Source organism: Salmo salar, chromosome ssa21, assembly GCF_905237065.1.
Source record: "Salmo salar chromosome ssa21, Ssal_v3.1, whole genome shotgun sequence".
NCBI classification, from domain to species: domain Eukaryota; kingdom Metazoa; phylum Chordata; class Actinopteri; order Salmoniformes; family Salmonidae; genus Salmo; species Salmo salar.
The window spans coordinates 52,383,119-52,409,027 of record NC_059462.1 but is presented as its reverse complement, the minus strand read 5'-3'; the positions used below and the strand labels follow the sequence as shown (position 1 = coordinate 52,409,027).

The window sequence follows — 25,909 nt, the reverse complement described above, 5'->3', positions numbered from 1 at the left end:
CCATATTGATCTGGTACTTCCTGTATATAGCTCCATATTGATCTGGTACTTCCTGTATATAGCTCCATATTGATCTGGTACTTCCTGTATATATCTCCATTCTTGTGTATTGTATTCCTCTTGTGTTACTATTTTTAACTGCATCGTTGGGAAGGGCTCGTAAGAAAGCATTTCATAGTTTCGTCTACACCCGCTGTATTCAGCGCATGTGAGGCTGGTTTATCTCAAATATGAGTATAAAATGTTTAACACATCCTTCAAATCTGTCTCCTTCTCAGGCAGCTACATTCTGTTTCTGCTAGTTGAATTCCTTTCACTGACTGCGGCTCACTTCACTAAACACACATAACATGTTGCAGTGTGATGAGAGAGGTGAGCTTCATATACATTGAAAGGACTCAATCAAGCAAACTGATGATTTTTACAAGGCTGCTCGTGTCTGGAACAATAGGAAGTCACATTGCTTTCACTCCAACCCTCTCAATCGCTTTCACTCTCTCTCTTTCATCATTCCCTTTCTCTCCTGTCTTTGTCTGTTCAGGACATCTGCCTTCAGACACAGAGAGAGAGAGAGAGAGAGAGAGAGAGAGAGAGAGAGAGAGAGAGAGAGAGAGAGAGAGAGAGAGAGACACAGAGAGAGAGAGACACAGAGAGAGAGAGAGACACAGAGAGAGAGACACACACACAGAGAGAGAGACACAAAGACAGAGAGACACAAAGAGAGAGACACAGAGAGAGTGTGCATGTGTGTGTGTGTGTGTGTGTGTGTGTGTGTGTGTGTGTGTGTGTGTGTGTGTGTGTGTGTGTGTGTGTGTAAGTCTCCTGTCTGTCTCTGTCTGTGTTCCCACCCTGTTCCCCTGCAGAGACAGAGACAATGGTAGGCAGAGGCAGCTAGAGGTGACACAGGAAAGACAGGGGGAAAGCCAGTGTGTGTGTATGTGTGGGTGTGTGTGTGTGTGTGGCCCTTCACTTCCTGTGGCAGGCTGTGTGATAACGCTGCTTCCTGAGGCCAGATTAATGGTCTAATATTGGACATAATCCTGCCATTGTGAAAGGTATTTTACCCAACACACACTGAGATGCCTGTCTACCCTAAGGTCCTCCGTGCAGAGTAGCAGCTCCACTATCTACCCCTGTACTAAAACATCACCCTGGGGAGTCCTCAACCCAACACTGGGCCTCATTGCTACTAGCACCAAACAGTGTGATGAGAGGTAGAACATGTTACAGTGTGTTGAGAGGTAGAACATGTTGCAGTGTGTTGAGAGGTAGAACATGTTGCAGTGTGTTGAGAGGTAGAACATGTTGCTGTGTGATGGAGAGGTATAACATGTTGCAGTGTGATGAGAGGTAGAACATGTTGCAGTGTGATGAGAGGTAGAACATGTTGGAGTGTGTTGAGAGGTAGAACATGTTGCAGTGTGTTGAGAGGTAGAACATGTTGCAGTGTGATGAGAGGTAGAACATGTTGCAGTGTGATGGAGAGGTATAACATGTTGCAGTGTGATGAGAGGTAGAACATGTTGCAGTGTGATGGAGAGGTAGAACATGTTGCAGTGTGTTGAGAGGTAGAACATGTTACAGTGTGATGAGAGGTAGAACATGTTGCAGTGTGTTGAGAGGTAGAACATGTTGCAGTGTGTTGAGAGGTAGAACATGTTGCAGTGTGATGAGAGGTAGAACATGTTGCAGTGTGATGGAGAGGTTGAACATGTTGCAGTGTGATGAGAGGTACAACATGTTGCAGTGTGTTGAGAGGTAGAACATGTTGCAGTGTGTTGAGAGGTAGAACATGTTGCAGTGTGTTGAGAGGTACAACATGTTGCAGTGTGATGAGAGGTAGAACATGTTGCAGTGTGTTGAGAGGTAGAACATGTTGCAGTGTGTTGAGAGGTAGAACATGTTGCAGTGTGTTGAGAGGTAGAACATGTTGCAGTGTGTTGAGAGGTAGAACATGTTGCAGTGTGATGGAGACGTAGAACATGTTGCAGTGTGATGAGAGGTAGAACATGTTGCAGTGTGTTGAGAGGTAGAACATGTTGCAGTGTGATGAGAGGTAGAACATGTTGCAGTGTGTTGAGAGGTAGAACATGTTGCAGTGTGTTGAGAGGTAGAACATGTTGCAGTGTGATGGAGAGGTAGAACATGTTGCAGTGTGTTGAGAGGTATAACATGTTGCAGTGTATTGAGAGGTAGAACATGTTGCAGTGTGTTGAGAGGTAGAACATGTTGCAGTGTGTTGAGAGGTAGAACATGTTGCAGTGTGATGAGAGGTAGAACATGTTGCAGTGTGATGAGAGGTAGAACATGTTGCAGTGTGATGGAGAGGTAGAACATGTTGCAGTGTGTTGAGAGGTAGAACATGTTGCAGTGTGATGAGAGGTAGAACATGTTGCAGTGTGATGAGAGGTAGAACATGTTGCAGTGTGATGGAGAGGTAGAACATGTTGCAGTGTGTTGAGAGGTAGAACATGTTGCAGTGTGATGAGAGGTAGAACATGTTGCAGTGTGCTGAGAGGTAGAACATGCTGCAGTGTGTTGAGAGGTAGAACATGTTGCAGTGTGCTGAGAGGTAGAACATGTTGCAGTGTGATGGAGAGGTAGAACATGTTGGAGTGTGTTGAGAGGTAGAACATGTTGCAGTGTGATGGAGAGGTAGAACATGTTGCAGTGTGTTGAGAGGTAGAACATGTTGCAGTGTGATGAAGAGGTAGAACATGCTGCAGTGTGATGGAGAGGTAGAACATGTTGCAGTGTGATGGAGAGGTGGAACATGTTGCAGTGTGATGGAGAGGTAGAACATGTTGCTGTGTGATGGAGAGGTGGAACATGTTGCTGTGTGATGGAGAGGTAGAATATGTTGCAGTGTGATGGAGAGGTAGAACATGTTGCAGTGTGTTGAGAGGTAGAACATGTTGCAGTGTGATGAGAGGTAGAACATGTTGCAGTGTGTTGAGAGGTAGAACATGTTGCAGTGTGTTGAGAGGTAGAACATGTTGCAGTGTGTTGAGAGGTAGAACATGTTGCAGTGTGTGGAGAGGTAGAACATGTTGCAGTGTGTTGAGAGGTAGAACATGTTGCAGTGTGTTGAGAGGTAGAACATGTTGCAGTGTGATGAGAGGTAGAACATGTTGCAGTGTGATGAGAGGTAGAACATGTTACAGTGTGTTGAGAGGTAGAACATGTTACAGTGTGATGAGAGGTAGAACATGTTGCAGTGTGTTGAGAGGTAGAACATGTTGCAGTGTGATGAGAGGTAGAACATGTTGCAGTGTGTTGAGAGGTAGAACATGTTGCAGTGTGTTGAGAGGTAGAACATGTTGCAGTGTATTGAGAGGTAGAACATGTTGCAGTGTGTTGAGAGGTAGAACATGTTGCAGTGTGTTGAGAGGTAGAACATGTTGCAGTGTGTTGAGAGGTAGAACATGTTGCAGTGTGTTGAGAGGTAGAACATGTTGCAGTGTGTTGAGAGGTAGAACATGTTGCAGTGTGTTGAGAGGTAGAACATGTTACAGTGTGTTGAGAGGTAGAACATGTTGCAGTGTGTTGAGAGGTAGAACATGTTGCAGTGTGTTGAGAGGTAGAACATGTTGCAGTGTGATGAGAGGTAGAACATGTTGCAGTGTGTTGAGAGGTAGAACATGTTGCAGTGTGATGAGAGGTAGAACATGTTGCAGTGTGTTGAGAGGTAGAACATGTTGCAGTGTGTTGAGAGGTAGAACATGTTGCAGTGTGATGGAGAGGTAGAACATGTTGCAGTGTGTTGAGAGGTAGAACATGTTACAGTGTGTTGAGAGGTAGAACATGTTGCAGTGTGATGAGAGGTAGAACATGTTGCAGTGTGATGAGAGGTAGAACATGTTGCAGTGTGATGGAGAGGTAGAACATGTTGCAGTGTGTGGAGAGGTAGAACATGTTGCAGTGTGTTGAGAGGTAGAACATGTTGCAGTGTGTTGAGAGGTAGAACATGTTGCGGTGTGTTGAGAGGTAGAACATGTTGCTGTGTGATGGAGAGGTAGAACATGTTGCAGTGTGATGGAGAGGTAGAACATGTTGCAGTGTGTTCAGTGTGTTGGATAGCTGCTGGTGCAAGTTGAGATGTTTTAAGTTGACGTTGGTTTACTTACTGCCCGCTGAAGACATGGGACTGTAATCAGACCTGCAGTAAAACAGAGAGAGACATTAGTTCCAGTTCTCCAGCACTTTTAGTCATTTAAGGGTTTGTTACTCATATTTCAAAGTTGGGGAGTACATCTGGACAAATACTACTGTTGGAGAGGTTAGTGTGTAGTCAACTAACTGTTTCCTATAACATAGGTATAACAACTATCTCTTTATTGAACCTTTATTTAACTAGGTAAGTCAGTTAAGAACAAATTCTTATTTGCAATGACGGCCTACCCCGGCCAAACCGCTGGGCCAATTGTGCGCCACCCTATGAGACTCCCAATAACAGCCGGTTGTGATGCAGCCTGGATTCGAACCAGGGACTGCAGTGACGCCTCTGTGCCGTGAGATGCAGTGCCTTAGACTGCTGCGGCACTCAGGAGCCCTAAATTATCTTCAGATGTTCTTAGAAAATGTTGACTTAAGTGATTACGTAAAATGTAATTGACCAAGTGAATAATTTCTCCATCTTTAAGAGAGGGTGAAGCGAAAATCTGCTCCAGAGTCAGATGAAACAATAACAAAGCGTCTGGAAATGTATCCACTCTCAAATTCATAGACGGAGCTACGCAAGGACTACATCGTATTAACCACAATGCACTGTGCTGTTCTGTATGGTCTATTGTAGTCTCCTCTCATAGTGGCTGAGCGTGCGGAGCACCCTGAGTCTGGCGAAAGAGACTAGAACACCATCCCAAATAGCACCTTGTTCCTTATATAGTCCCTGGTCAAAAGTAGTGCACTACATAGGGAATAGGGTGCCATTTGGGACTCCACAAATGTCTACTGTAAGGCTAATGTACCAGACTAACACTAATACATCTCAAGATCAGCATGATGTTTATCATACTTCTACTCTTTAAGTATGACCTCACTGGGTCTTTTGAGTTAACGGACGACACTCGTATATATTAGAGCAGAGCAGTCCAACCCTCTTCCTGGAGATCTACTGTCCTGTAGGTTATCAGTCCAACCCTCTTCCTGGAGATCTACCGTCCTGTAGGTTATCAGTCCAACCCTCTTCCTGGAGATCTACCGTCCTGTAGGTTATCAGTCCAACCCTCTTCCTGGAGATCTACTGTCCTGTAGGTTTTCAGTCCAACCCTCTTCCTGGAGATCTACTGTCCTGTAGGTTATCAGTCCAACCCTCTTCCTGGAGATCTACTGTCCTGTAGGTTATCAGTCCAACCCTCTTCCTGGAGATCTACTGTCCTGTAGGTTATCACTCCAACCCTCTTCCTGGAGATCTACCGTCCTGTAGGTTATCAGTCCAACCCTCTTCCTGGAGATCTACCGTCCTGTAGGTTATCAGTCCAACCCTCTTCCTGGAGATCTACCGTCCTGTAGGTTATCAGTCCAACCCTCTTCCTGGAGATCTACCGTCCTGTAGGTTATCAGTCCAACCCTCTTCCTGGAGATCTACCGTCCTGTAGGTTATCAGTCCAACCCTCTTCCTGGAGATCTACCGTCCTGTAGGTTATCAGTCCAACCCTCTTCCTGGAGATCTACCGTCCTGTAGGTTATCAGTCCAACCCTCTTCCTGGAGATCTACTGTCATGTAGGTTATCAGTCCAACCCTCTTTCTGGAGATCTACTGTCCTGTAGGTTTTCAGTCCAACCCTCTTCCTGGAGATCTACTGTCCTGTAGGTTATCAGTCCAACCCTCTTCCTGGAGATCTACTGTCCTGTAGGTTATCAGTCCAACTCTAATTTAGCGTATCTGATTCAGCTAGTTAAGGTCTTGTTGAGCAGCTAATAAGTAGAATCAGGTGTGGACTGAAACCCTACAGGACAACAGATCTCCAGGAAGAGGGTTGGGCAGCCCTGTATTAGAGTGTAAAGAACATCTGAAAGACCTTCCCTGTCGCTCTCTAATTTAATCGGAACTGAAGTCAACAGAAGAGTTGTTTACTGACGGTTCTGTTTCCTAAAGTAGATCAAACCGGTAATCACACTAATGAACACTGGTAATGTACAGAGACACAGACAGACAGACAGAGAGAGAGAGAGAGAGAGAGAGAGAGAGAGAGAGAGAGAGAGAGAGAGAGAGAGAGAGAGAGAGAGAGAGAGAGAGAGAGAGAGAGAGAGAGAGAGAGAGAGAGAGAGAGAGAGAGAGAGAGAGAGAGAGAGAGAGAGAGAGAGAGAGAGAGAGAGAGAGAGAGAGAGAGAGAGAGAGAGAGAGAGAGAGAGAGAGAGAGAGAGAGAGAGAGAGAGAGAGAGAGAGAGAGAGAGAGAGACAACGGGCTCCCAAGTGGCGCAGCGGTCTAAGGCACTGTATCTCAGTGCAAGAGGTGTCACTACAGTCCCTGGTTCGAATCGAGTCCCATAGGGCGGTGTACAATTGGCCCAGGGTAGGCCGTCATTGTAAATAAGAATTTGTTCTTAACTGACTTGCCTAGTTAAATAAAGGTTCAATTTAAATATATATATATATATACACTGCTCAAAAAAATAAAGGGAACACTTAAACAACACATCCTAGATCTGAATGAAATAAATAATCTTATTAAATACTTTTTTCTTTACATAGTTGAATGTGCTGACAACAAAATCACACAAAAATAATCAATGGAAATCCAATTTATCAAACCATGGAGGTCTGGATTTGGAGTCACACTCAAAATTAAAGTGGAAAACCACACTACAGGCTGATCCAACTTTGATGTAATGTCCTTAAAACAAGTCAAAATGAGGCTCAGTAGTGTGTGTGGCCTCCACATGCCTGTATGACCTCCCTACAACGCCTGGGCATGCTCCTGATGAGGTGGCGGATGGTCTCCTGAGGGATCTCCTCCCAGACCTGGACTAAAGCATCCGCCACTCCTGGACAGTCTGTGGTGCAATGTGGCGTTGGTGGATGGCGCGAGACATGAGGATGCAGGCAGCAGAACGTTCTCCACGGCGTCTCCAGACTCTGTCACGTCTGTCACGTGCTCAGTGTGAACCTGCTTTCATCTGTGAAGAGCACAGGGCGCCAGTGGCGAATTTGCCAATCTTGGTGTTCTCTGGCAAATGCCAAATGTCCTGCACGGTGTTGGGCTGTAAGCACAAGCCCCACCTGTGGACGTCGGGCCCTCATACTACCCTCATGGAGTCTGTTTCTGACCGTTTGAGCAGACACATGCACATTTGTGGCCTGCTGGAGGTCATTTTGCAGGGCTCTGGCAGTGCTTCTCCTGCTCCTCCTTGCACAAAGGCGGAGGTAGCGGTCCTGCTGCTGGGTTGTTGCCCTCCTACGGCCTTCTCCACGTCTCCTGATGTACTGGCCTGTCTCCTGGTAGCGCCTCCATGCTCTGGACACTACGCTGACAGACACAGCAAACCTTCTTGCCACAGCTCGCATTGATGTGCCATCCTGGATGAGCTGCACTACCTGAGCCAATTGTGTGGGTTGTAGACTCCGTCTCATGCTACCACTAGAGTGAAAGCACCGCCAGCATTCAAAAGTGACCAAAACATCAGCCAGGAAGCATAGGAACTGAGAAGTGGTCTGTGGTCTCCACCTGCAGAACCACTCCTTTATTGGGGGTGTCTTGCTAATTGCCTATAATTTCCACCTGTTGTCTATTCCATTTGCACAACAGCATGTGAAATTTTTTGTCAATCAGTGTTGCTTCCTAAGTGGACAGTTTGATTTCACAGAAGTGTGATTGACTTGGAGTTACATTGTGTTGTTTAAGTGTTCCCTTTATTTTTTTGAGCAGTGTATATATATAAAAAAAATTAAAAAGACAGAGGCTCCCTCCAAGAAAAACAAAGGAAGACAGAGGGATTCACGTAGGAAAACAGGAAGAGGAGGAGGAACAAGAGAAGGGTGGGGAGCAGAGTGGTAATGCTGAAGCTTTATAGGCCTACAGTATAGAATAGTAGGGTTTGTACTGAGTGCTCTCTGGGGTTTTTGGCAGGGCAGCCTCAGACCCAGTTAGCGGGCCTCACTCTCTCTTCCCCAGTCTGGCTAGAGAGCTAAAGAGCACGACGGCCACACCATCTCACTTCATCTACCGCCAAACTAAATAAACACAACTCTGCCTTACATAAACAAAGGCCAGTCATGCATATTAAGCCTACGTCCCCAAATTGAACACTATTACCTATTTAGTGCACTACTATTTAGGGAATAGGGTGCCATTTTGTATGCAACTAAGTTTCCCCTGAGAACGACCACTTAGTTTATAGCCTATCTATAATGGTATTATGTGCATGACATAGCTCTGTGGTTAGATTAATAAGTGTACAGGGTTCTGAGAGAGACTGAGAGAAAGAAAGAGACAGAAATAGAGAGAGAGAGACAGAGAGAGATAGACAGAGAGAGAGAGACAGAGAGAGAGACAGAGAGAGAGAGACAGAGAGAGAGAGAGACAGAGAGACAGAGAGAGACAGAGAGAGAGAGAGAGAGAGAGAGAGAGAGAGAGAGAGAGACAGAGAGAGAGAGAGAGAGAGAGAGAGAGAGGTGAGGGGGAAGATGAGTTAAGAGGAGAAATATGGACCAGAGTAAACATTCCTGAGAGGATATGACCCAGTCAGACCGGAGCGAGTGTCAAGTTATCATAAGAGAATATGTGCTTTTCCGTTCACATCAGCGTTTTCCAGTCCTTTGTCCGTTTCCGAACCCTCACTGGCTATCACACGCAAACAAGATGATTTATAGAGATTGAATGATGACAGATAGATGTTCTCATAGTGTAAAATCTGAGAAGTTAGCTGTCAAAGGCCTCAGGTGAATCCCAGGCTGAACACTGATTTAACATCAGCTTCACCGGTCCTGTTTCTAACCTTTACCACCGGGAGCTTAGAAGCCAAACGGACCTTAGATCAGGTGTCGAGATTTAATTTCAATTCAAATACATTTTTCCTGACACCGTCTTCAATTGTTAGGGAGGTTAAAATGGGAGAGAACAGCTCTTTCTGGGATGAAATGCAGCCAAAGGACATCCAGTAACTTCACAGCAGTTTTGACTGTAGTTTTTGTGGACTAGATTCTGAGGTTGGAAAGAAGGGTTGATGAGGTGGGGTTTGGGTTTGGAGGGGGGGGACCAGATCACATCAAACTAACCTACAGAGGAAGGTTTAATTCAACTGCAAGGTGGAATCAGCTGAATTGCCACAATGTTGTCGATAATTTAGCATTTCCCCCTTTCACATTGATGGAAGTGAAAGTCAATGACAGAGCATCACACACAACCCCTACCCCTTGTAGCTGGCTTGAATCCCCCACCCCCCCACACACACACACACACACACACTTCACTGATACACACTAACCTAAACACACACACACACACACACACTTCACTGATACACACTAACCTAAACACATACACACACTTCACTGATACACACTAACCTAAACACACACACACACACTTCACTGATACACACTAACCTAAACACATACACACACTTCACTGATACACACACACACACACACACAAACACACACACACTTCATTAATACACACTAACCTAAACACATACACACACTTCACTGATACACACTAACCTAAACACACACACTTCACTAATACACACTAACCTAAAAACACACACACACTTCACTAATACACACTAACCTAAACACACACACACACTTCACTAATACACACTAACCTAAACACACACTTCATTAATACACACTAACCTAAACACACACTTCACTAATACACACTAACCTAAACACACACTTCACTAATACACACTAACCTAAACACACACACACACTTCACTAATACACACTAACCTAAACACACACACACACTTCACTAATACACACTAACCTAAACACACACACTTCACTAATACACACTAACCTAAACACACACTTCACTAATACACACTAACCTAAACACACACTTCACTGATACACACTAACCTAAACACACACTTCACTAATACACACTAACCTAAACACACACTTCACTAATACACACTAACCTAAACACACACACACACTTCACTAATACACACTAACCTAAACACACACTTCACTAATACACACTAACCTAAACACACACTTCACTAATACACACTAACCTAAACACACACACACACTTCACTGATACACACTAACCTAAACACACACACACACTTCACTGATACACACTAACCTAAACACACACTTCACTAATACACACTAACCTAAACACACACTTCACTAATACACACTAACCTAAACACACACACACACTTCACTGATACACACTAACCTAAACACACACTTCACTAATACACACTAACCTAAACACACACTTCACTAATACACACTAACCTAAACACACACACACACTTCACTAATACACACTAACCTAAACACACACTTCACTAATACACACTAACCTAAACACACACTTCACTAATACACACTAACCTAAACACACACACTTCACTAATACACACTAACCTAAAACACACACACTTCACTGATACACACTAACCTAAACACACACTTCACTAATACACACTAACCTAAACACACACACACACACTGCACTAATACACACTAACCTAAACACACACCCTTCACTAATACACACTAACCTAAACACACACACACACACTTCACTAATACACACTAACCTAAACACACACTTCACTAATACACACTAACCTAAACACACACACACACACTTCACTAATACACACTAACCTAAACACACACTTCACTAATACACACTAACCTAAACACACACTTCACTAATACACACTAACCTAAACACACACACACACTTCACTAATACACACTAACCTAAACACACATTTCACTAATACACACTAACCTAAACACACACTTCACTAATACACACTAACCTAAACACACACACTTCACTGATACACACTAACCTAAACACACACTTCACTGATACACACTAACCTAAACACACACTTCACTAATACACACTAACCTAAACACACACTTCACTAATACACACTAACCTAAACACACACACTTCACTAATACACACTAACCTAAACACACACACTTCACTGATACACACTAACCTAAACACACACTTCACTAATACACACTAACCTAAACACACACACACACTGCACTAATACACACTAACCTAAACACACACACTTCACTAATACACACTAACCTAAACACACACACACACACTTCACTAATACACACTAACCTAAACACACACTTCACTAATACACACTAACCTAAACACACACACACACACACACTTCACTAATACACACTAACCTAAACACACACTTCACTAATACACACTAACCTAAACACACACACACACTTCACTAATACACACTAACCTAAACACACACTTCACTAATACACACTAACCTAAACACACACTTCACTAATACACACTAACCTAAACACACACACACACTTCACTGATACACACTAACCTAAACACACACACACACTTCACTGATACACACTAACCTAAACACACACTTCACTAATACACACTAACCTAAACACACACTTCACTAATACACACTAACCTAAACACACACACACACACTTCACTGATACACACTAACCTAAACACACACTTCACTAATACACACTAACCTAAACACACACTTCACTAATACACACTAACCTAAACACACACACACACTTCACTAATACACACTAACCTAAACACACACTTCACTAATACACACTAACCTAAACACACACTTCACTAATACACACTAACCTAAACACACACACTTCACTAATACACACTAACCTAAACACACACACTTCACTGATACACACTAACCTAAACACACACTTCACTAATACACACTAACCTAAACACACACACACACACTGCACTAATACACACTAACCTAAACACACACCCTTCACTAATACACACTAACCTAAACACACACACACACTTCACTAATACACACTAACCTAAACACACACTTCACTAATACACACTAACCTAAACACACACACACACACTTCACTAATACACACTAACCTAAACACACACTTCACTAATACACACTAACCTAAACACACACTTCACTAATACACACTAACCTAAACACACACACACACTTCACTAATACACACTAACCTAAACACACACTTCACTAATACACACTAACCTAAACACACACTTCACTAATACACACTAACCTAAACACACACACTTCACTAATACACACTAACCTAAACACACACACTTCACTGATACACACTAACCTAAACACACACTTCACTAATACACACTAACCTAAACACACACACACACTGCACTAATACACACTAACCTAAACACACACACTTCACTAATACACACTAACCTAAACACACACACACACACACTTCACTAATACACACTAACCTAAACACACACTTCACTAATACACACTAACCTAAACACACACACACACACTTCACTAATACACACTAACCTAAACACACACTTCACTAATACACACTAACCTAAACACACACTTCACTAATACACACTAACCTAAACACACACTTCACTAATACACACTAACCTAAACACACACTTCACTAATACACACTAACCTAAACACACACTTCACTAATACACACTAACCTAAACACACACTTCACTAATACACACTAAGCTAAACACACACTTCACTAATACACACTAACCTACATTAGTAACCGTTGTGAAATGGCTAGCTAGTTGGCGGTGCGCGACAGTAGCGTTATAAAAAGAAAACAGTGACGTCACTCGCTCTGAGACGCTCGTTTCCTTTCCTCTGCAAGAGCCGTGGCTTTAGTGGAGCGACAGGTAACGATGCTTCGAGGGGGACTGTTTTTTTATCGTTGTGGTTCAAGCCCAGGTTGGGGAAAGAAGAAGGACACTAGGCTACACACACACACACACACACACACACACTAGCCTACACACCAAAGTCATCAGCAACATACCAAACCAGGGAGCATCTTTGCTTAATAGCTGAAAACAAACAATGAACAACACATTTATATTTGATGTTTGGATTAATATAGCATTGAAAGCATCATTAGGCTACAATTCATCAAACTCTCAGATCTGTGTCAAAGGAACACATTACAATCTGTTCTTAATTAAAGATAGTCATTAGTTCCACATTGCCAGCTACTTTCCACATAAGCATTAGGGTTTTAAATCTCCCGTGGCAGATGTCCTAGTGCTTAGCGCCAAGCAGCATATGGATGGGTGAACAACGAGCTGAGGAACTTTTCCAAACTCAATTAAGTTTTCCCGGCCCCCCATACAATCAAAACATTCTGCTGCCTTTCCTCCTCCTCCTGCTGTAATCTGTCAAACCAAATGAATGAGCTTTGTGAGACTTGACGATTGGATCAAGTGACTTGACTCTCGTCTACAGGTCTGTGACATAATTAAAGTCTTACTAAACATTGGAATAACATGTTGATACAGTAGGCTAACTAAGAGAAAGATGTAAGTGCTTTTCAAGACGTGGACAAGTAAGTTCCTCAACCAACTAAACCCCAAAAACTCACCCTCCAGTCTCTGCTCCTGAATCCACGCAGTCATCTTCTGTTGAATTCTTCTCCATCTCAGAGGATAACGACATATTTACTTTGCATTATTTCTCAATTGTTCAGAAACCTTTGTTGAAGTGCGGCTCTAAACACCCTTCTTCGACGTTAAAAGAAGAGAGGGAACAGAGGAGAGGGAACAGAAGAGAGGAGAAGAGACGCGGACCGCTGCAGAACATTCTCCTGATCCAGCAGCAACAGGCTTGCAGGCTCCCCACTGCGTCATCATCCGCGTTCATTTAGCAAATGGTTGTCTTTGTCGCCTGCATGTGGTACTACGAGGTACTGTCGTACCTACTCTGATTAAATTATACAAAATACTGTATTATCAAGTTGTTATGAAATGAGAATTACACCAAACATTTAAAAGCAATTGGACAGTTTGATGAAAAAGCTTTAAATAAAGGTTAAAATGTAATGTCACGTGATTGCGCTAAACAAAGGGTCCCAATGATGTACACTAGTACAGTGATATTGGAGAATGTGTGGGGTTCTTCGGCTGTCCCCATAGGAGAATCCTTTGAAGAACCCTTTTGGGTTCCATGTAGAACCCTTTCCACAAAGAGTTCTAAATGGAGCCCAAAAGGGTTCTACCTGGAACCAAAAAGGGTTCTACCTGGAACCAAAAAGGGTTCTACCTGGAACCAAAAAGGATTCTCCTATGGGGGACAGCTGAAGAACCCTTTTGGAACCCTTTTGTCTAAGAGTTGTAGACTTTAGCTTTGGAGTCTGTAGGCTCTGTGATGGTCCTGCCTCTTCCTGCTTCTTCCTGCCTCTTCCTGCCTCATCCACCCTTTATCTTTCATCTAGATCTGTTTTGGTTCTTCTGTTCTGTAAAGACAGAGCCTGGGTCGCCATTGGGATGAATATTATAAATACGTCCGATAGTTGTCCAATTAATAAAGAAGGAGATTGACTATCAAAACACCCCTTACTCTCACCACTCCTTCTCATTGGTCTGGTAGAGAGAGGGGGTGTGGTCTGGTAGAGAGAGGGGGTGTGGTCTGGTAGAGAGAGTGGGTGTGGTCTGGTAGAGAGAGTGGGTGTGGTCTGGTAGAGAGAGGGGGTGTGGTCTGGTAAAGAGAGGGGGTGTGGTCTGGTAGAGAAAGGGGGTGTGGTCTGGTAGAGAAAGGGGGTGTGGTCTGGTAGAGAGAGGGGGTGTGGTCTGGTAGAGAAAGGGTGTGTGGTCAGGTAGAGAAAGGGGGTGTGGTCTGGTAGGGAGAGGGGGTGTGGTCTGGTAGAGAGAGTGGGTGTGGTCTGGTAGAGAGAGGGGGTGTGGTCTGGTAGAGAGAGGGGGTGTGGTCTGGTAGAGAAAGGGTGTGTGGTCTGGTAGAGAAAGGGGGTGTGGTCTGGTAGAGAAAGGGGGTGTGGTCTGGTAGAGAAAGGGGATTTGGTCTGGTAGGGAGAGGGGATTTGGTCTGGTAGGGAGAGGGGGTGTGGTCTGGTAGAGAGAGGGGGTGTGGTCTGGTAGGGAGAGGGGGTGTGGTCTGGTAGAGAGAGGGGGTGTGGTCTGGTAGAGAGAGGAGGAGTTCCGTGGACATCTTGGTCTCTTGTTGTTTTGTTATTATCCAAGCTACAACTGACCAATGTATAACCAGGACTATCACTAACACCACATGATGCCCACTGTGTTACAGCTGATCAACCTTCAACACAACTCTTCCATCTCATGATCTATGACCAGACCTAATGGATCCCACTGGGTCATTTGAGAATTTAGGGTGTTTTCACACTTTGTGTCTTTCAGTCAGTTTTTGTGAACTCTGTGCGGTTTGCCTCCCTTTTTTTGCTCAGTTTGAACACTCCAGAGGAACTGTTGCCGCAAAGTTGGAAGCACAGATTCGTCTAGATTGTAGAATGACATTGTATGCTGTAGTGTTAAGATTTCACTTCACATAAAAAATCAGCCCCAGAACATTATTCCTCCTCCACCAAACTTTACAGTTGACACTATTCATTCGGGCAGGTAGCGTTCTCCTGGCATCCGCCAAACCCAGATTAGTCCGTTTGACTGCCAGATGGTGAAGCTTGATTCATCACTCCAGAGAATACGTTTCCACTGTTCTATGGCGACAAGCTATACACCACTCCAGCCGACGCTTTGCATTGTCCATGGTGATCTTAGGCTTGTGTGCGGCTGCTCGGCCATGGAAACCCCGAGGAACAGTTTTTTGTGCTGAAGTTGTTTCCAGAGGCATTTTGGAACTCGGTAGTGTGTGTTGCAACAGAGGACAGACGATTTTTACACGCCTCAGCAATCGGCGGTCCTGTTCTGTGAGCTTGTGTGGCCTACCACTTTGCGACTGAGCCGTTGTTGCTCCTAGACATTTCCACTTCACAAAAACCGCACTTACAGTTGACCGGGGCAGCTCTAGCAGGGCAGAAATTTGACAAACTGACTTGTTGGAAAGGTGGCATCCTATGACGGTGCCACATTGTAAGTCACTGAGCTCTTCAGTAAGGCCATTCTACTGCCAATGTTTGTCTATGGAGATTGAATGTGGTGTGCTCAATTTTATACACCTGTCAGCAATTGATGTGGCTAAAATAGCCGAATCCACTAATTTGAAAGGGTGTCCACATACTTCTGGCCATGTAGTGTACGATGCCATCCTATCTAAGGCACACAGACAACTGAAGAATACATGTTTCTTCTGAAAAGGGGACAGAGAGTGTAAACTAAGATTGAGTACCTATCTCTGTCTGTCTGTCTGTCTGTCTGTCTGTCTGTCTGTCTGTCTGTCTGTCTGTCTGTCTGTCTGTCTGTCTGTCTGTCTGTCTGTCTGTCTGTCTGTCTGTCTGTCTGTCTGTCTGTCTGTCTGTCTGTGACTTTCAAATCAAATCAAATCAAATCAATTTATATAGCCCTTCGTACATCAGCTGATATCTCAAAGTGCTGTACAGAAACCCAGCCTAAAACCCCAAACAGCAAGCAATGCATGTGAAAGATGCACGGTGGCTAGGAAAAACTCCCTAGGAAAAACTCCCTAGAAAGGCCAAAAACCTAGGAAGAAACCTAGAGAGGAACCAGGCTATGAGGGATGGCCAGTCCTCTTCTGGCTGTGCAGGGTGGATATTATAACAGAACATGGTCAAGATGTTAAAATGTTCATAAATGTCCAGCATGGTCAAATAATAATAATCATAGTAGTTGTCGAGGGTGCAACAAGCACGTCCGGTGAACAGGTCAGGGTTCCATAGCCGCAGGCAGAACAGTTGAAACTGGAGCAGCAGCACGGCCAGGTGGACTCGGGACAGCAAGGAGTCATCATACCAGGTAGTCCTGAGGCATGGTCCTAGGGCTCAGGTCCTCCGAGAGAAAGACAGAAAGAGAGAAAGAGAGAATTAGAGAGAGCATATTTAAATTCACACAGGACACCGGATAAGACAAGAGAAATACTCCAGATGTAACAGACTGACCCTAGCCCCCCGACACATAAACTACTGCAGCATAAATACTGGAGGCTGAGACAGGAGTAATAGTCTATTACTACTATAGACTATTACTTTGCTGAGTAATAGTCTATAATAAGATACAGATTAGCTCAAATATCAGATTGATGATTGGTGATTGATGATTGATGATTGGTGATTGATGATTGGTGATTGATGATTGGTGATTGGTGGTTGGTGATTGGTGATTGATGATTGATGATTGGTGGTTGGTGATTGATGATTAGTGATTGGTGATTGGTGATTGATGATTGGTGATTGATGATTGGTGATTGATGATTGGTGACTGATGATTGGTGATTGGTGATTGATGATTGATGATTGGTGATTGGTGATTGATGATTGGTGATTGTTGATTGATGATTGTTGATTGATGATTGAAGTTTTTGTAAGTGGAAATCACTGCTGTCATTTTGAGGGGACATAATCAGTTGACCTTTCCCCTCCTCCCTTTGAAAACAGCTTATTGTTGGTAAAATGAATAGACTGCTGATAGAGATGGAGATAGATACTTCTTTACTATCTATCAGGTGGTCCATACTCATAACAGATCTGTTGAGTATGGTACAACAACAAGTAGGCCAGTAGGGTTCATGCTGGGAAGGAGAACACTGTCTATAGGCCTATAATGTGATACTGTTTTGATACAACTACTGAATGGTTAAATGCCTGTGAGAGGGAGGTGAGATTTAGCTCCTAGAAGACCAGTTGTAGCCTGTAGAAATTGGCTAAATTGGTGTTATGACTGTGTTAGCGAGTGTTGTTAGCTATTTAATGGGTTTGTTTGTTAAACCAAGGTTTCTAAAACCCAGGCAAACTGGTGACCCAGGGACCCCACCCAGGCAAACCGGTGACCCAGGGACCCCACCCAGACAAACCGGTGACCCAGGGACCCCACCCAGACAAACTGGTGACCCAGGGACCCCCACCCAGACAAACCAGTGAATCAGGGACCCCCAACCAGGCAACCTGGGGACCCAGGGACCCCACCCAGTCAAACTGGTGACCCAGGGACCCCCACCCAGACAAACCGGTGAATCAGGGACCCCACCCAGACAACCTGGGGACCCAGGGACCCCACCCAGTCAAACTGGTGACCCAGGGACCCCCACCCAGACAAACCGGTGAATCAGGGACCCCCAACCAGGCAAACCGGTGAACCAGGGACCCCCAACTAGGCAAACCAGTGACCCAGGGACCCACATCATTCATTAGAAAACAAATCATCAGGTTAATGATAATGGAAAGAACAAATCATCAACATTTTTAAAATAATAGATTTGATAGATAGTTATTCATTATTTTGACTTGGAAGAGGAAGTGTAAACTATCTCTAAAATATATACTCTAAGACAACTGTCATGAATCACAGAGTGTGAGACACCACACATTTACTGTGTCAGACAGTTCACCAGACAGTTTATCAGACAGTGTATCAGACAGTTCACCAGACAGTTCACCAGACAGTTCACCAGACAGTTCACCAGACAGTTCACCAGACAGTTCACCAGACAGTTCATCAGACAGTTCATCAGACAGTTCATCAGACAGTTCATCAGACAGTTCATCAGACAGTTCACCAGACAGTTCACCAGACAGTTCATCAGACAGTTCATCAGACAGTTCACCAGACAGTTCATCAGACAGTTCACCAGACAGTTCACCAGACAGTTCATCAGACAGTTCATCAGAAAGTTTATCAGACAGTTCATCAGACAGTTCATCAGTATCTGCCTGGCTGTTCTCTCTCAGTGTGCCTTTGTGGTGATGCCAGATTGCCAGTGTCAATCCAGATGACCTGGACTGAATGTGACAGCAGTGTGTGGTTCTTCAGGCCATGCCAAGGCCAATTGTAGTCTTTCTGTTTGTCTGTAATATATTACATTGTGTGTGTTTGTCTGTAATATATTACATTGTGTGTGTTTGACTGTAATATATTACATTGCGTGTGTTTGACTGTAATATATTACATTGCGTGTGTTTGACTGTAATATATCACATTGCGCGTGTTTGACTGTAATATATTACTTTGTGTGTGTTTGACTGTAATATATTACATGCGTGTGTTTGGCTGTAATATATTACATTGCATGTGTTTGACCGTAATATATTGCATTGTGTGTGTTTGGCTGTAATATATTACATTGCTTCATGTTTAGATATGATTTGAGAGATTCCCCTCCTGGAAGTCATTGTACAATGCTAACACTCTGAGTTGACTAAGGTAAATACATGACTATGTTTGAATAACACTACTGTCATCACATTAAATGGCTAGTGCTGCACCCACATCTAAATCACGTTTAAAATGACTTGCACATTAGGAACCATTCTCTAACCCCCCCCTCCCCCATCTCCTCCTCTTCAGGTGTTCAATGCCAAAACAGCAGAGCAACTCAGTCACAATACGGTGCAGAGCTTTCGATTTTGCTTCTGGGCGGCAAGGAGACCCCTCCCGCCCCCAGCTTCGTTAAAACCATTGACGACTACGTACCGTTTTCAAGCAATTGTTAAATACATTTTATAACTGTTTGGTTTTAATATCACCTCTTGAAGATCATATTCAGAACTACTCATTTCTGATTGTTAATGTTAGCCAGCTGTAGCTAACAGTACACTTTAACTTGAAATGAAAACAACTTTCTGACAAAATTACAAACGTGTAATATCTGAAAATGTAGCCTGCTAGACTCTCTTACCCGTGATACGTGGATGGACACGGATGCCATGGTTGCTCTTAGTTTGAAGATGTAATCCAGAGACAGGTGTTTTATACAACAGCCTTCTGTGTGTTCTTTTTTTCTACCCCGTCTCCATATTTGCAATCAAACGGCACAATTTTCTCCATCTCCTTAGCTATCACACTCTAATTCCACTGATTTTAAAACTCGGTCCTCCAGAAGGTGGAGTGCAACACTGATGCAGTTCTTCGTGATATCTTAAAAAAAAGAAGCAATTTTTTAGAAAGGATTACCTACACATACTGACCAGCTCATATTATAGACAGAAGCGTGCTACATGACAGACCAATCCGAACTCATCTCTCTGCATATCCAACCCACTCATTATCTCAGCCAATCATGGCTAGCGGGAAGGATGCTGTCTTTTTTGGTGGCTAAACCAACGATGCTCGTAATTTAACAATTGTATTCCTTTTTACAGATGGCTGACAAGTTTGTTATTAAGGCTTATTAAGGAACATGAATGCATTGTTCCAGAAGCTATTTCTGCCAACAAAATAAACACATTTTGATCAAATAAAAAAATGTTTACGTTCAAATGGCTCTCCTGTGAAGTAGTGACGCGTGACATACAAATCAAATCAAAGTGTATTTGTCACGTGCGCCGAATATAACAGGTGTAGACCTTACAGCGAAATGCTTACTTACAGGCTCTAACCAACAGTGCAAAAAAAGGTATTAGGTGAACAATAGGTAAGTAAAGAAATAAAACAACAGTAAAAAGACAGTGAAAAATAACAGTAGCGAGGCTATAACAGTAGTGAGGTAACATACAGGTACCGATTAGTTGGGCTGATTGAGGTAGTATGTACATGAATGCATAGTTAAAGTGACTATGCATACATGATAAACAGAGAGTAGCAGCAGCATAAAAGAGAGGTTGCGGGGGGCACAGAATGCAAACAGTCCGGTTAGCCATTTGGTTACCTGTTCAGGAATCTTATGGGTTGGGGGTAAAAACTGTTGAGAAACCTTTTTGTCCTAGACTTGGCACTCCGGTACCACTTGCCATGCAGTAGTAGAGAGAACAGTCTATGACTGGTGTGGCTGGGGTCTTTGACAATTTTTAGGGCCTTCCTCTGACACCGCCTGGTGTAGAGGTCCTGGATGGCAGGCAGGTTAGCCCCAGTGATGTACTGGGCCGTATGCACTACCCTCAGTAGTGCATTGCGGTCGGAGGCTGAGCAATTGCCGTACCAGGCAGTGATGCAACGAGTCAGGATGCTCTCGATGGTGCAGCTGTAGAACCTTTTGAGGATCTCAGGACCCATGCCAAATCTTTATTGTTTCCTGAGGGGGAATAGGCTTTGTCGTGCCCTCTTCACGACTGTCTTGGTGTGTTTGAACCATTCTAGTTTGTTGGTGATGTGGACACCAAGGAACTTGAAGCTCTCAACCTGCTCCACTACAGCCACATCGATGAGAATGGGGGAGTGCTCGGTCCTCCTTTTCATGTTGTCCACAATCATCTCCTTAGTCTTGGTTATGTTGAGGGATAGGTTGTTATTCTGGCACCACCCGGCCAGGTCTCTGACCTCCTCCCTGTAGGCTGTCTCGTCATTGTCGGTGATCAGGCCTACCACTGTTATGTCGTCTGCAAACTTAATGATGGTGTTGGAGTCGTGCCTGGCCATGCAGTCGTGGGTGAACAGGGAGTACAGGAGGGGACTGAGCACGCACCCCTGGGGGGCTCCAGTGTTGAGGATCAGCGTGGCAGATGTGTTGCTACCTACCCTCACCACCTGGGGGCAGCCAGTCAGGAAGTCCAGGATCCAGTTGCAGAGGGAGGTGTTTAGTCCCAGGATCCTTACCTTAGTGATGAGCTTTGAGGGTACTATGGTGTTGAACGCTGAGCTGTAGTCAATGAATAGCATTCTCACATAGGTGTTCCTTTTGTCCAGGTGGGAAAGGGCAGTGTGGAGTGCAATAGAGATTGCATCATCTGTGGATCTGTTAGGGCGGTATGCAAATTGGAGTGGGTCTAGGGTTTCTGGGATAATGGTGTTGATGTGAGCCCTTACCAGCCTTTCAAAACACTTCATGGCTACAGACGTGAGTGCTACGGGTCTGTCGTATTTTAGGCAGGTTGCCTTCGTGTTCTTGGGCATAGGGACTATGGTGGTGTGCTTGAAACATGTTGGTATTACAGACTCAATCACGGACATGTTGAAAATGTCAGTGAAGACACCTGCCAGTTGGTCAGCACACGTCCTGGTAATCCCTCTGGCCCCACAGCCTTGTGAATGTTGACCTGTTTAAAGGTCTTACTCACGTCGGCTACGGAGAGCGTGATTACACAGTCATCCGGAACAGCTGAAGCTCTCATGCATGCCTTAGTTTTGCTTGCCTCGAAGTGAGCATAGAAGTGGTTTAGCTCATCTGGTAGGCTCGTGTCACTGGGCAGCTCGCGGCTGTGCTTCCCTTTGTAGTCTGTAATAGTTTGCAAGCCCTGCAAGCATTGACCATCCATGATATCAAATGTATGTTTTAAGGCTATATAATGTTTGTTTACATTTTCACTGTTTACAAACATTGGAGTAAATCAAACAAGCTTATATTTGGGGTTCTGATGGAGTGTGACAGTTGAACTAAGCTCCTGAGGCATTTCTAAGTTAAATTCTTCAAGAATCAATGGATACATATTATTAATTTCTATGTCCAAAAATGAATGTAGCAACTGCTGATTGCCCCACTAACGAACTTTCCGTGTTGCCGGTAATTTTACTTCCGCGTCATTTTATGTAAATTACATGTTATAGAAGGGTCCAGACACATTTTTGTGATTCCACATTCCACACTTCCTCATCCTCGTTCTGTAGTATGGTGGCCGGGAAAAACACGCACAAAAGCAAAAAAAATAAAATTAAGATTTACGTCCTTTTAGAAACTGCAAAGCTCACACTGTACAGTAGGTATGCTGGACTTTACTATATGTACAATGTGCAGGGATACTGGAGTGATATACTGTAGAGGTATTTGCTCCGTTCCACATCAACAGGGCTGCAGTGAAGTGGGTTGAGAGCTTCATGTCACTAAGTGTCCAAATCACTAAGTACTTAAAATGGTCAACTCACATGCGCACAGTTGTGAAGAAGGACCGACAAGAAGTTGAAAAGGGTTGGCATGGGCCCTCAAATCCTCATAAAGTAGCTATCTGAGTTTACTGTCTCTCACAGGACTCTACACACTTACGCACACTGACACTCCAACACACACACACACACACACACACACACACACACACACACACACACACACACACACACACACACACACACACACACACACACACACACACACACACACACACACACACTTATACTGACTCTACACACATGCACACCCACACACTCACATACAATCATCAAATACACTGCTGCGACACTGTTTATCATATATCCTGATGCCTATCACTCCAGTATCCCTGTCTCCTTCCCCCTATACATATCTACCTCCATCACTCCAGTATCCCTGTCTCCTTCCCCCTATACATATCTACCTCCATCACTCCAGTATCCCTGTCCCCTTACCCCAATACATATCTACCTCCATCACTCCAGTATCCCTGTCCCCTTACCCCTATACATATCTACCTCCATCACTCCAGTATCCCTGTCCCCTATACATATCTACCTCCATCACTCCAGTATCCCTGTCCCCTTACCCCTATACATATCTACCTCCATCACTCCAGTATCCCTGTCTCCTTCCCCCTATACATATCTACCTCCATCACTCCAGTATCCCTGTCTCCTTCCCCCTATACATATCTACCTCCATCACTCCACTATCCCTGTCACCTTACCCCTATACATATCTACCTCCATCACTCCAGTATCCCTGTCCCCTTACCCCTATACATATCTACCTCCATCACTCCAGTATCCCTGTCCCCTTACCCCTATACATATCTACCTCCATCACTCCAGTATCCCTGTCCCCTTACCCCTATACATATCTACCTCCATCACTCCAGTATCCCTGTCCCCTTACCCCAATACATATCTATCTCCATCACTCCAGTATCCCTGTCCCCTTACCCCAATACATATCTATCTCCATCACTCCAGTATCCCTGTCTCCTTCCCCTATACATATCTACCTCCATCACTCCAGTATCCCTGTCCCCTTACCCCTATACATATCTACCTCCATCACTCCAGTATCCCTGTCCCCTTACCCCTATACATATCTACCTCCATCACTCCAGTATCCCTGTCCCCTTACCCCTATACATATCTACCTCCATCACTCCAGTATCCCTGTCCCCTTACCCCAATACATATCTATCTCCATCACTCCAGTATCCCTGTCCCCTTACCCCAATACATATCTATCTCCATCACTCCAGTATCCCTGTCTCCTTCCCCTATACATATCTACCTCCATCACTCCAGTATCCCTGTCCCCTTACCCCTATACATATCTACCTCCATCACTCCAGTATCCCTGTCCCCTTACCCCGATACATATCTACCTCCATCACTCCAGTATCCCTGTCCCCTTACCCCAATACATATCTACCTCCATCACTCCAGTATCCCTGTCCCCTATACATATCTACCTCCATCACTCCAGTATCCCTGTCCCCTATACATATCTACCTCCATCACACCAGTATCCCTGTCCCCTTACCCCAATACATATCTACCTCCATCACTCCAGTATCCCTGTCCCCTTACCCCTATCTACCTCCATCACTCCAGTATCCCTGTCCCCTTACCCCTATACATATCTACCTCCATCACTCCAGTATCCCTGCACATTGTTAATATGGTACTGGTACTGACCCTGTATATAGTCACCTTACCCCAATACAAATCTACCTCCATCACTCCAGTATCCCTGTCCCCTTACCCCTATCTACCTCCATCACTCCAGTATCCGTGTCCCCTTACCCCTATACATATCTACCTCCATCACTCCAGTATCCCTGCACATTGTTAATATGGTACTGGTACTGACCCTGTATATAGTCACCTTACCCCAATACAAATCTACCTCCATCACTCCAGTATCCCTGTCCCCTTACCCCTATCTACCTCCATCACACCAGTATCCCTGTGGAACACTTTCGACACCTTGTAGATTCCTCGACAAATTGAGGCTGTTCTGATGCAACTCAATATTAGGAACATGTTCTAATTTTGAAAATATATTTTACATTTTTTATTAATAAATAAATAACTGTTAAACTCTGAACTTAAGTGTTCCCCACTTCATCAATTTGGGTCAGAAAATAGACAGTGACATACTGTATCATTCAAAAGCTACAGCACTTGTCTTTCTGGAAATTGAGCTCAAAACTTACTGCTAGTGATGTCATAAGAATGCCGCCGCACAGTGTGCTGTGTGGTTATGTGACGAAAAACACATTCTATGGGATCGAATGGTGGGCTTTGGCACAGATGGGGTTCCATCTATAGTGGGACGGCGAGCAGGCCTCTACACTCTAGTTATTAATGTGTCTCCCTCTGCCATATTTGAACGCATTGTATGTTACACCCACTCTGCTATAAAAGATACACCGAGAGCAACAGGCGGCAAAAGAACTGAGCGCAGAACTCGGAGATATACTACAGCAGGTAACTTCGATTGTAAAACTACTTCAAACCACATCCACTGACTGTGATCCTGGCCTAGTTGACATGCCGGTATGTGAAATCGAACAGCTGATCGAGCTGTAATGTGACCGAATGTGTTCACGGATCACTACGGGGAGTTTTAGTTCATGACTCAAAGGGAAATACCCTGCTGTCTCCCCCTGAGCTTTAATACGGCATTCAAAACCACTGGGAACACAGAACTGGGAACTCGGAAATCTGCGACTTCCGACATCAGTGATTTCATGACTACTGTGAACTCAGAAAACTGGGGAAAATCGTTTTGAACGGTGATCCAACTCGGAAACTCTGACCTCTTTCTAGCGCTCCGGCCTTTCCGACCTGAAGATCACTGACGTCACGATTTGACAACGTATTTTTCAGAGTTGTCTTGAAAGCACAATAAAACTCATGGTATCCTTCTTCAGCTCATATCT

General features: G+C 44.2%; 1 protein-coding gene across 1 annotated transcript in view; it reads right to left on the bottom strand.

Annotated features, from left to right (window-relative positions):
- The window catches only part of fam124a (family with sequence similarity 124 member A), a 57,707-nt gene extending 43,822 nt beyond the window's left edge, over positions 1-13,885 (bottom strand). The window contains exons 1-2 of the mRNA XM_014165668.2: positions 13,637-13,885; positions 4,128-4,159 (exon numbers count right to left, since the gene is read on the bottom strand). Of these exons, the coding sequence (XP_014021143.1) occupies positions 4,128-4,159; positions 13,637-13,710 (106 nt within the window). The 5' untranslated portion in view covers positions 13,711-13,885. The remainder of the gene's footprint in view (positions 1-4,127; positions 4,160-13,636) is intronic.
- Positions 13,886-25,909: the final 12,024 nt, after the last annotated feature.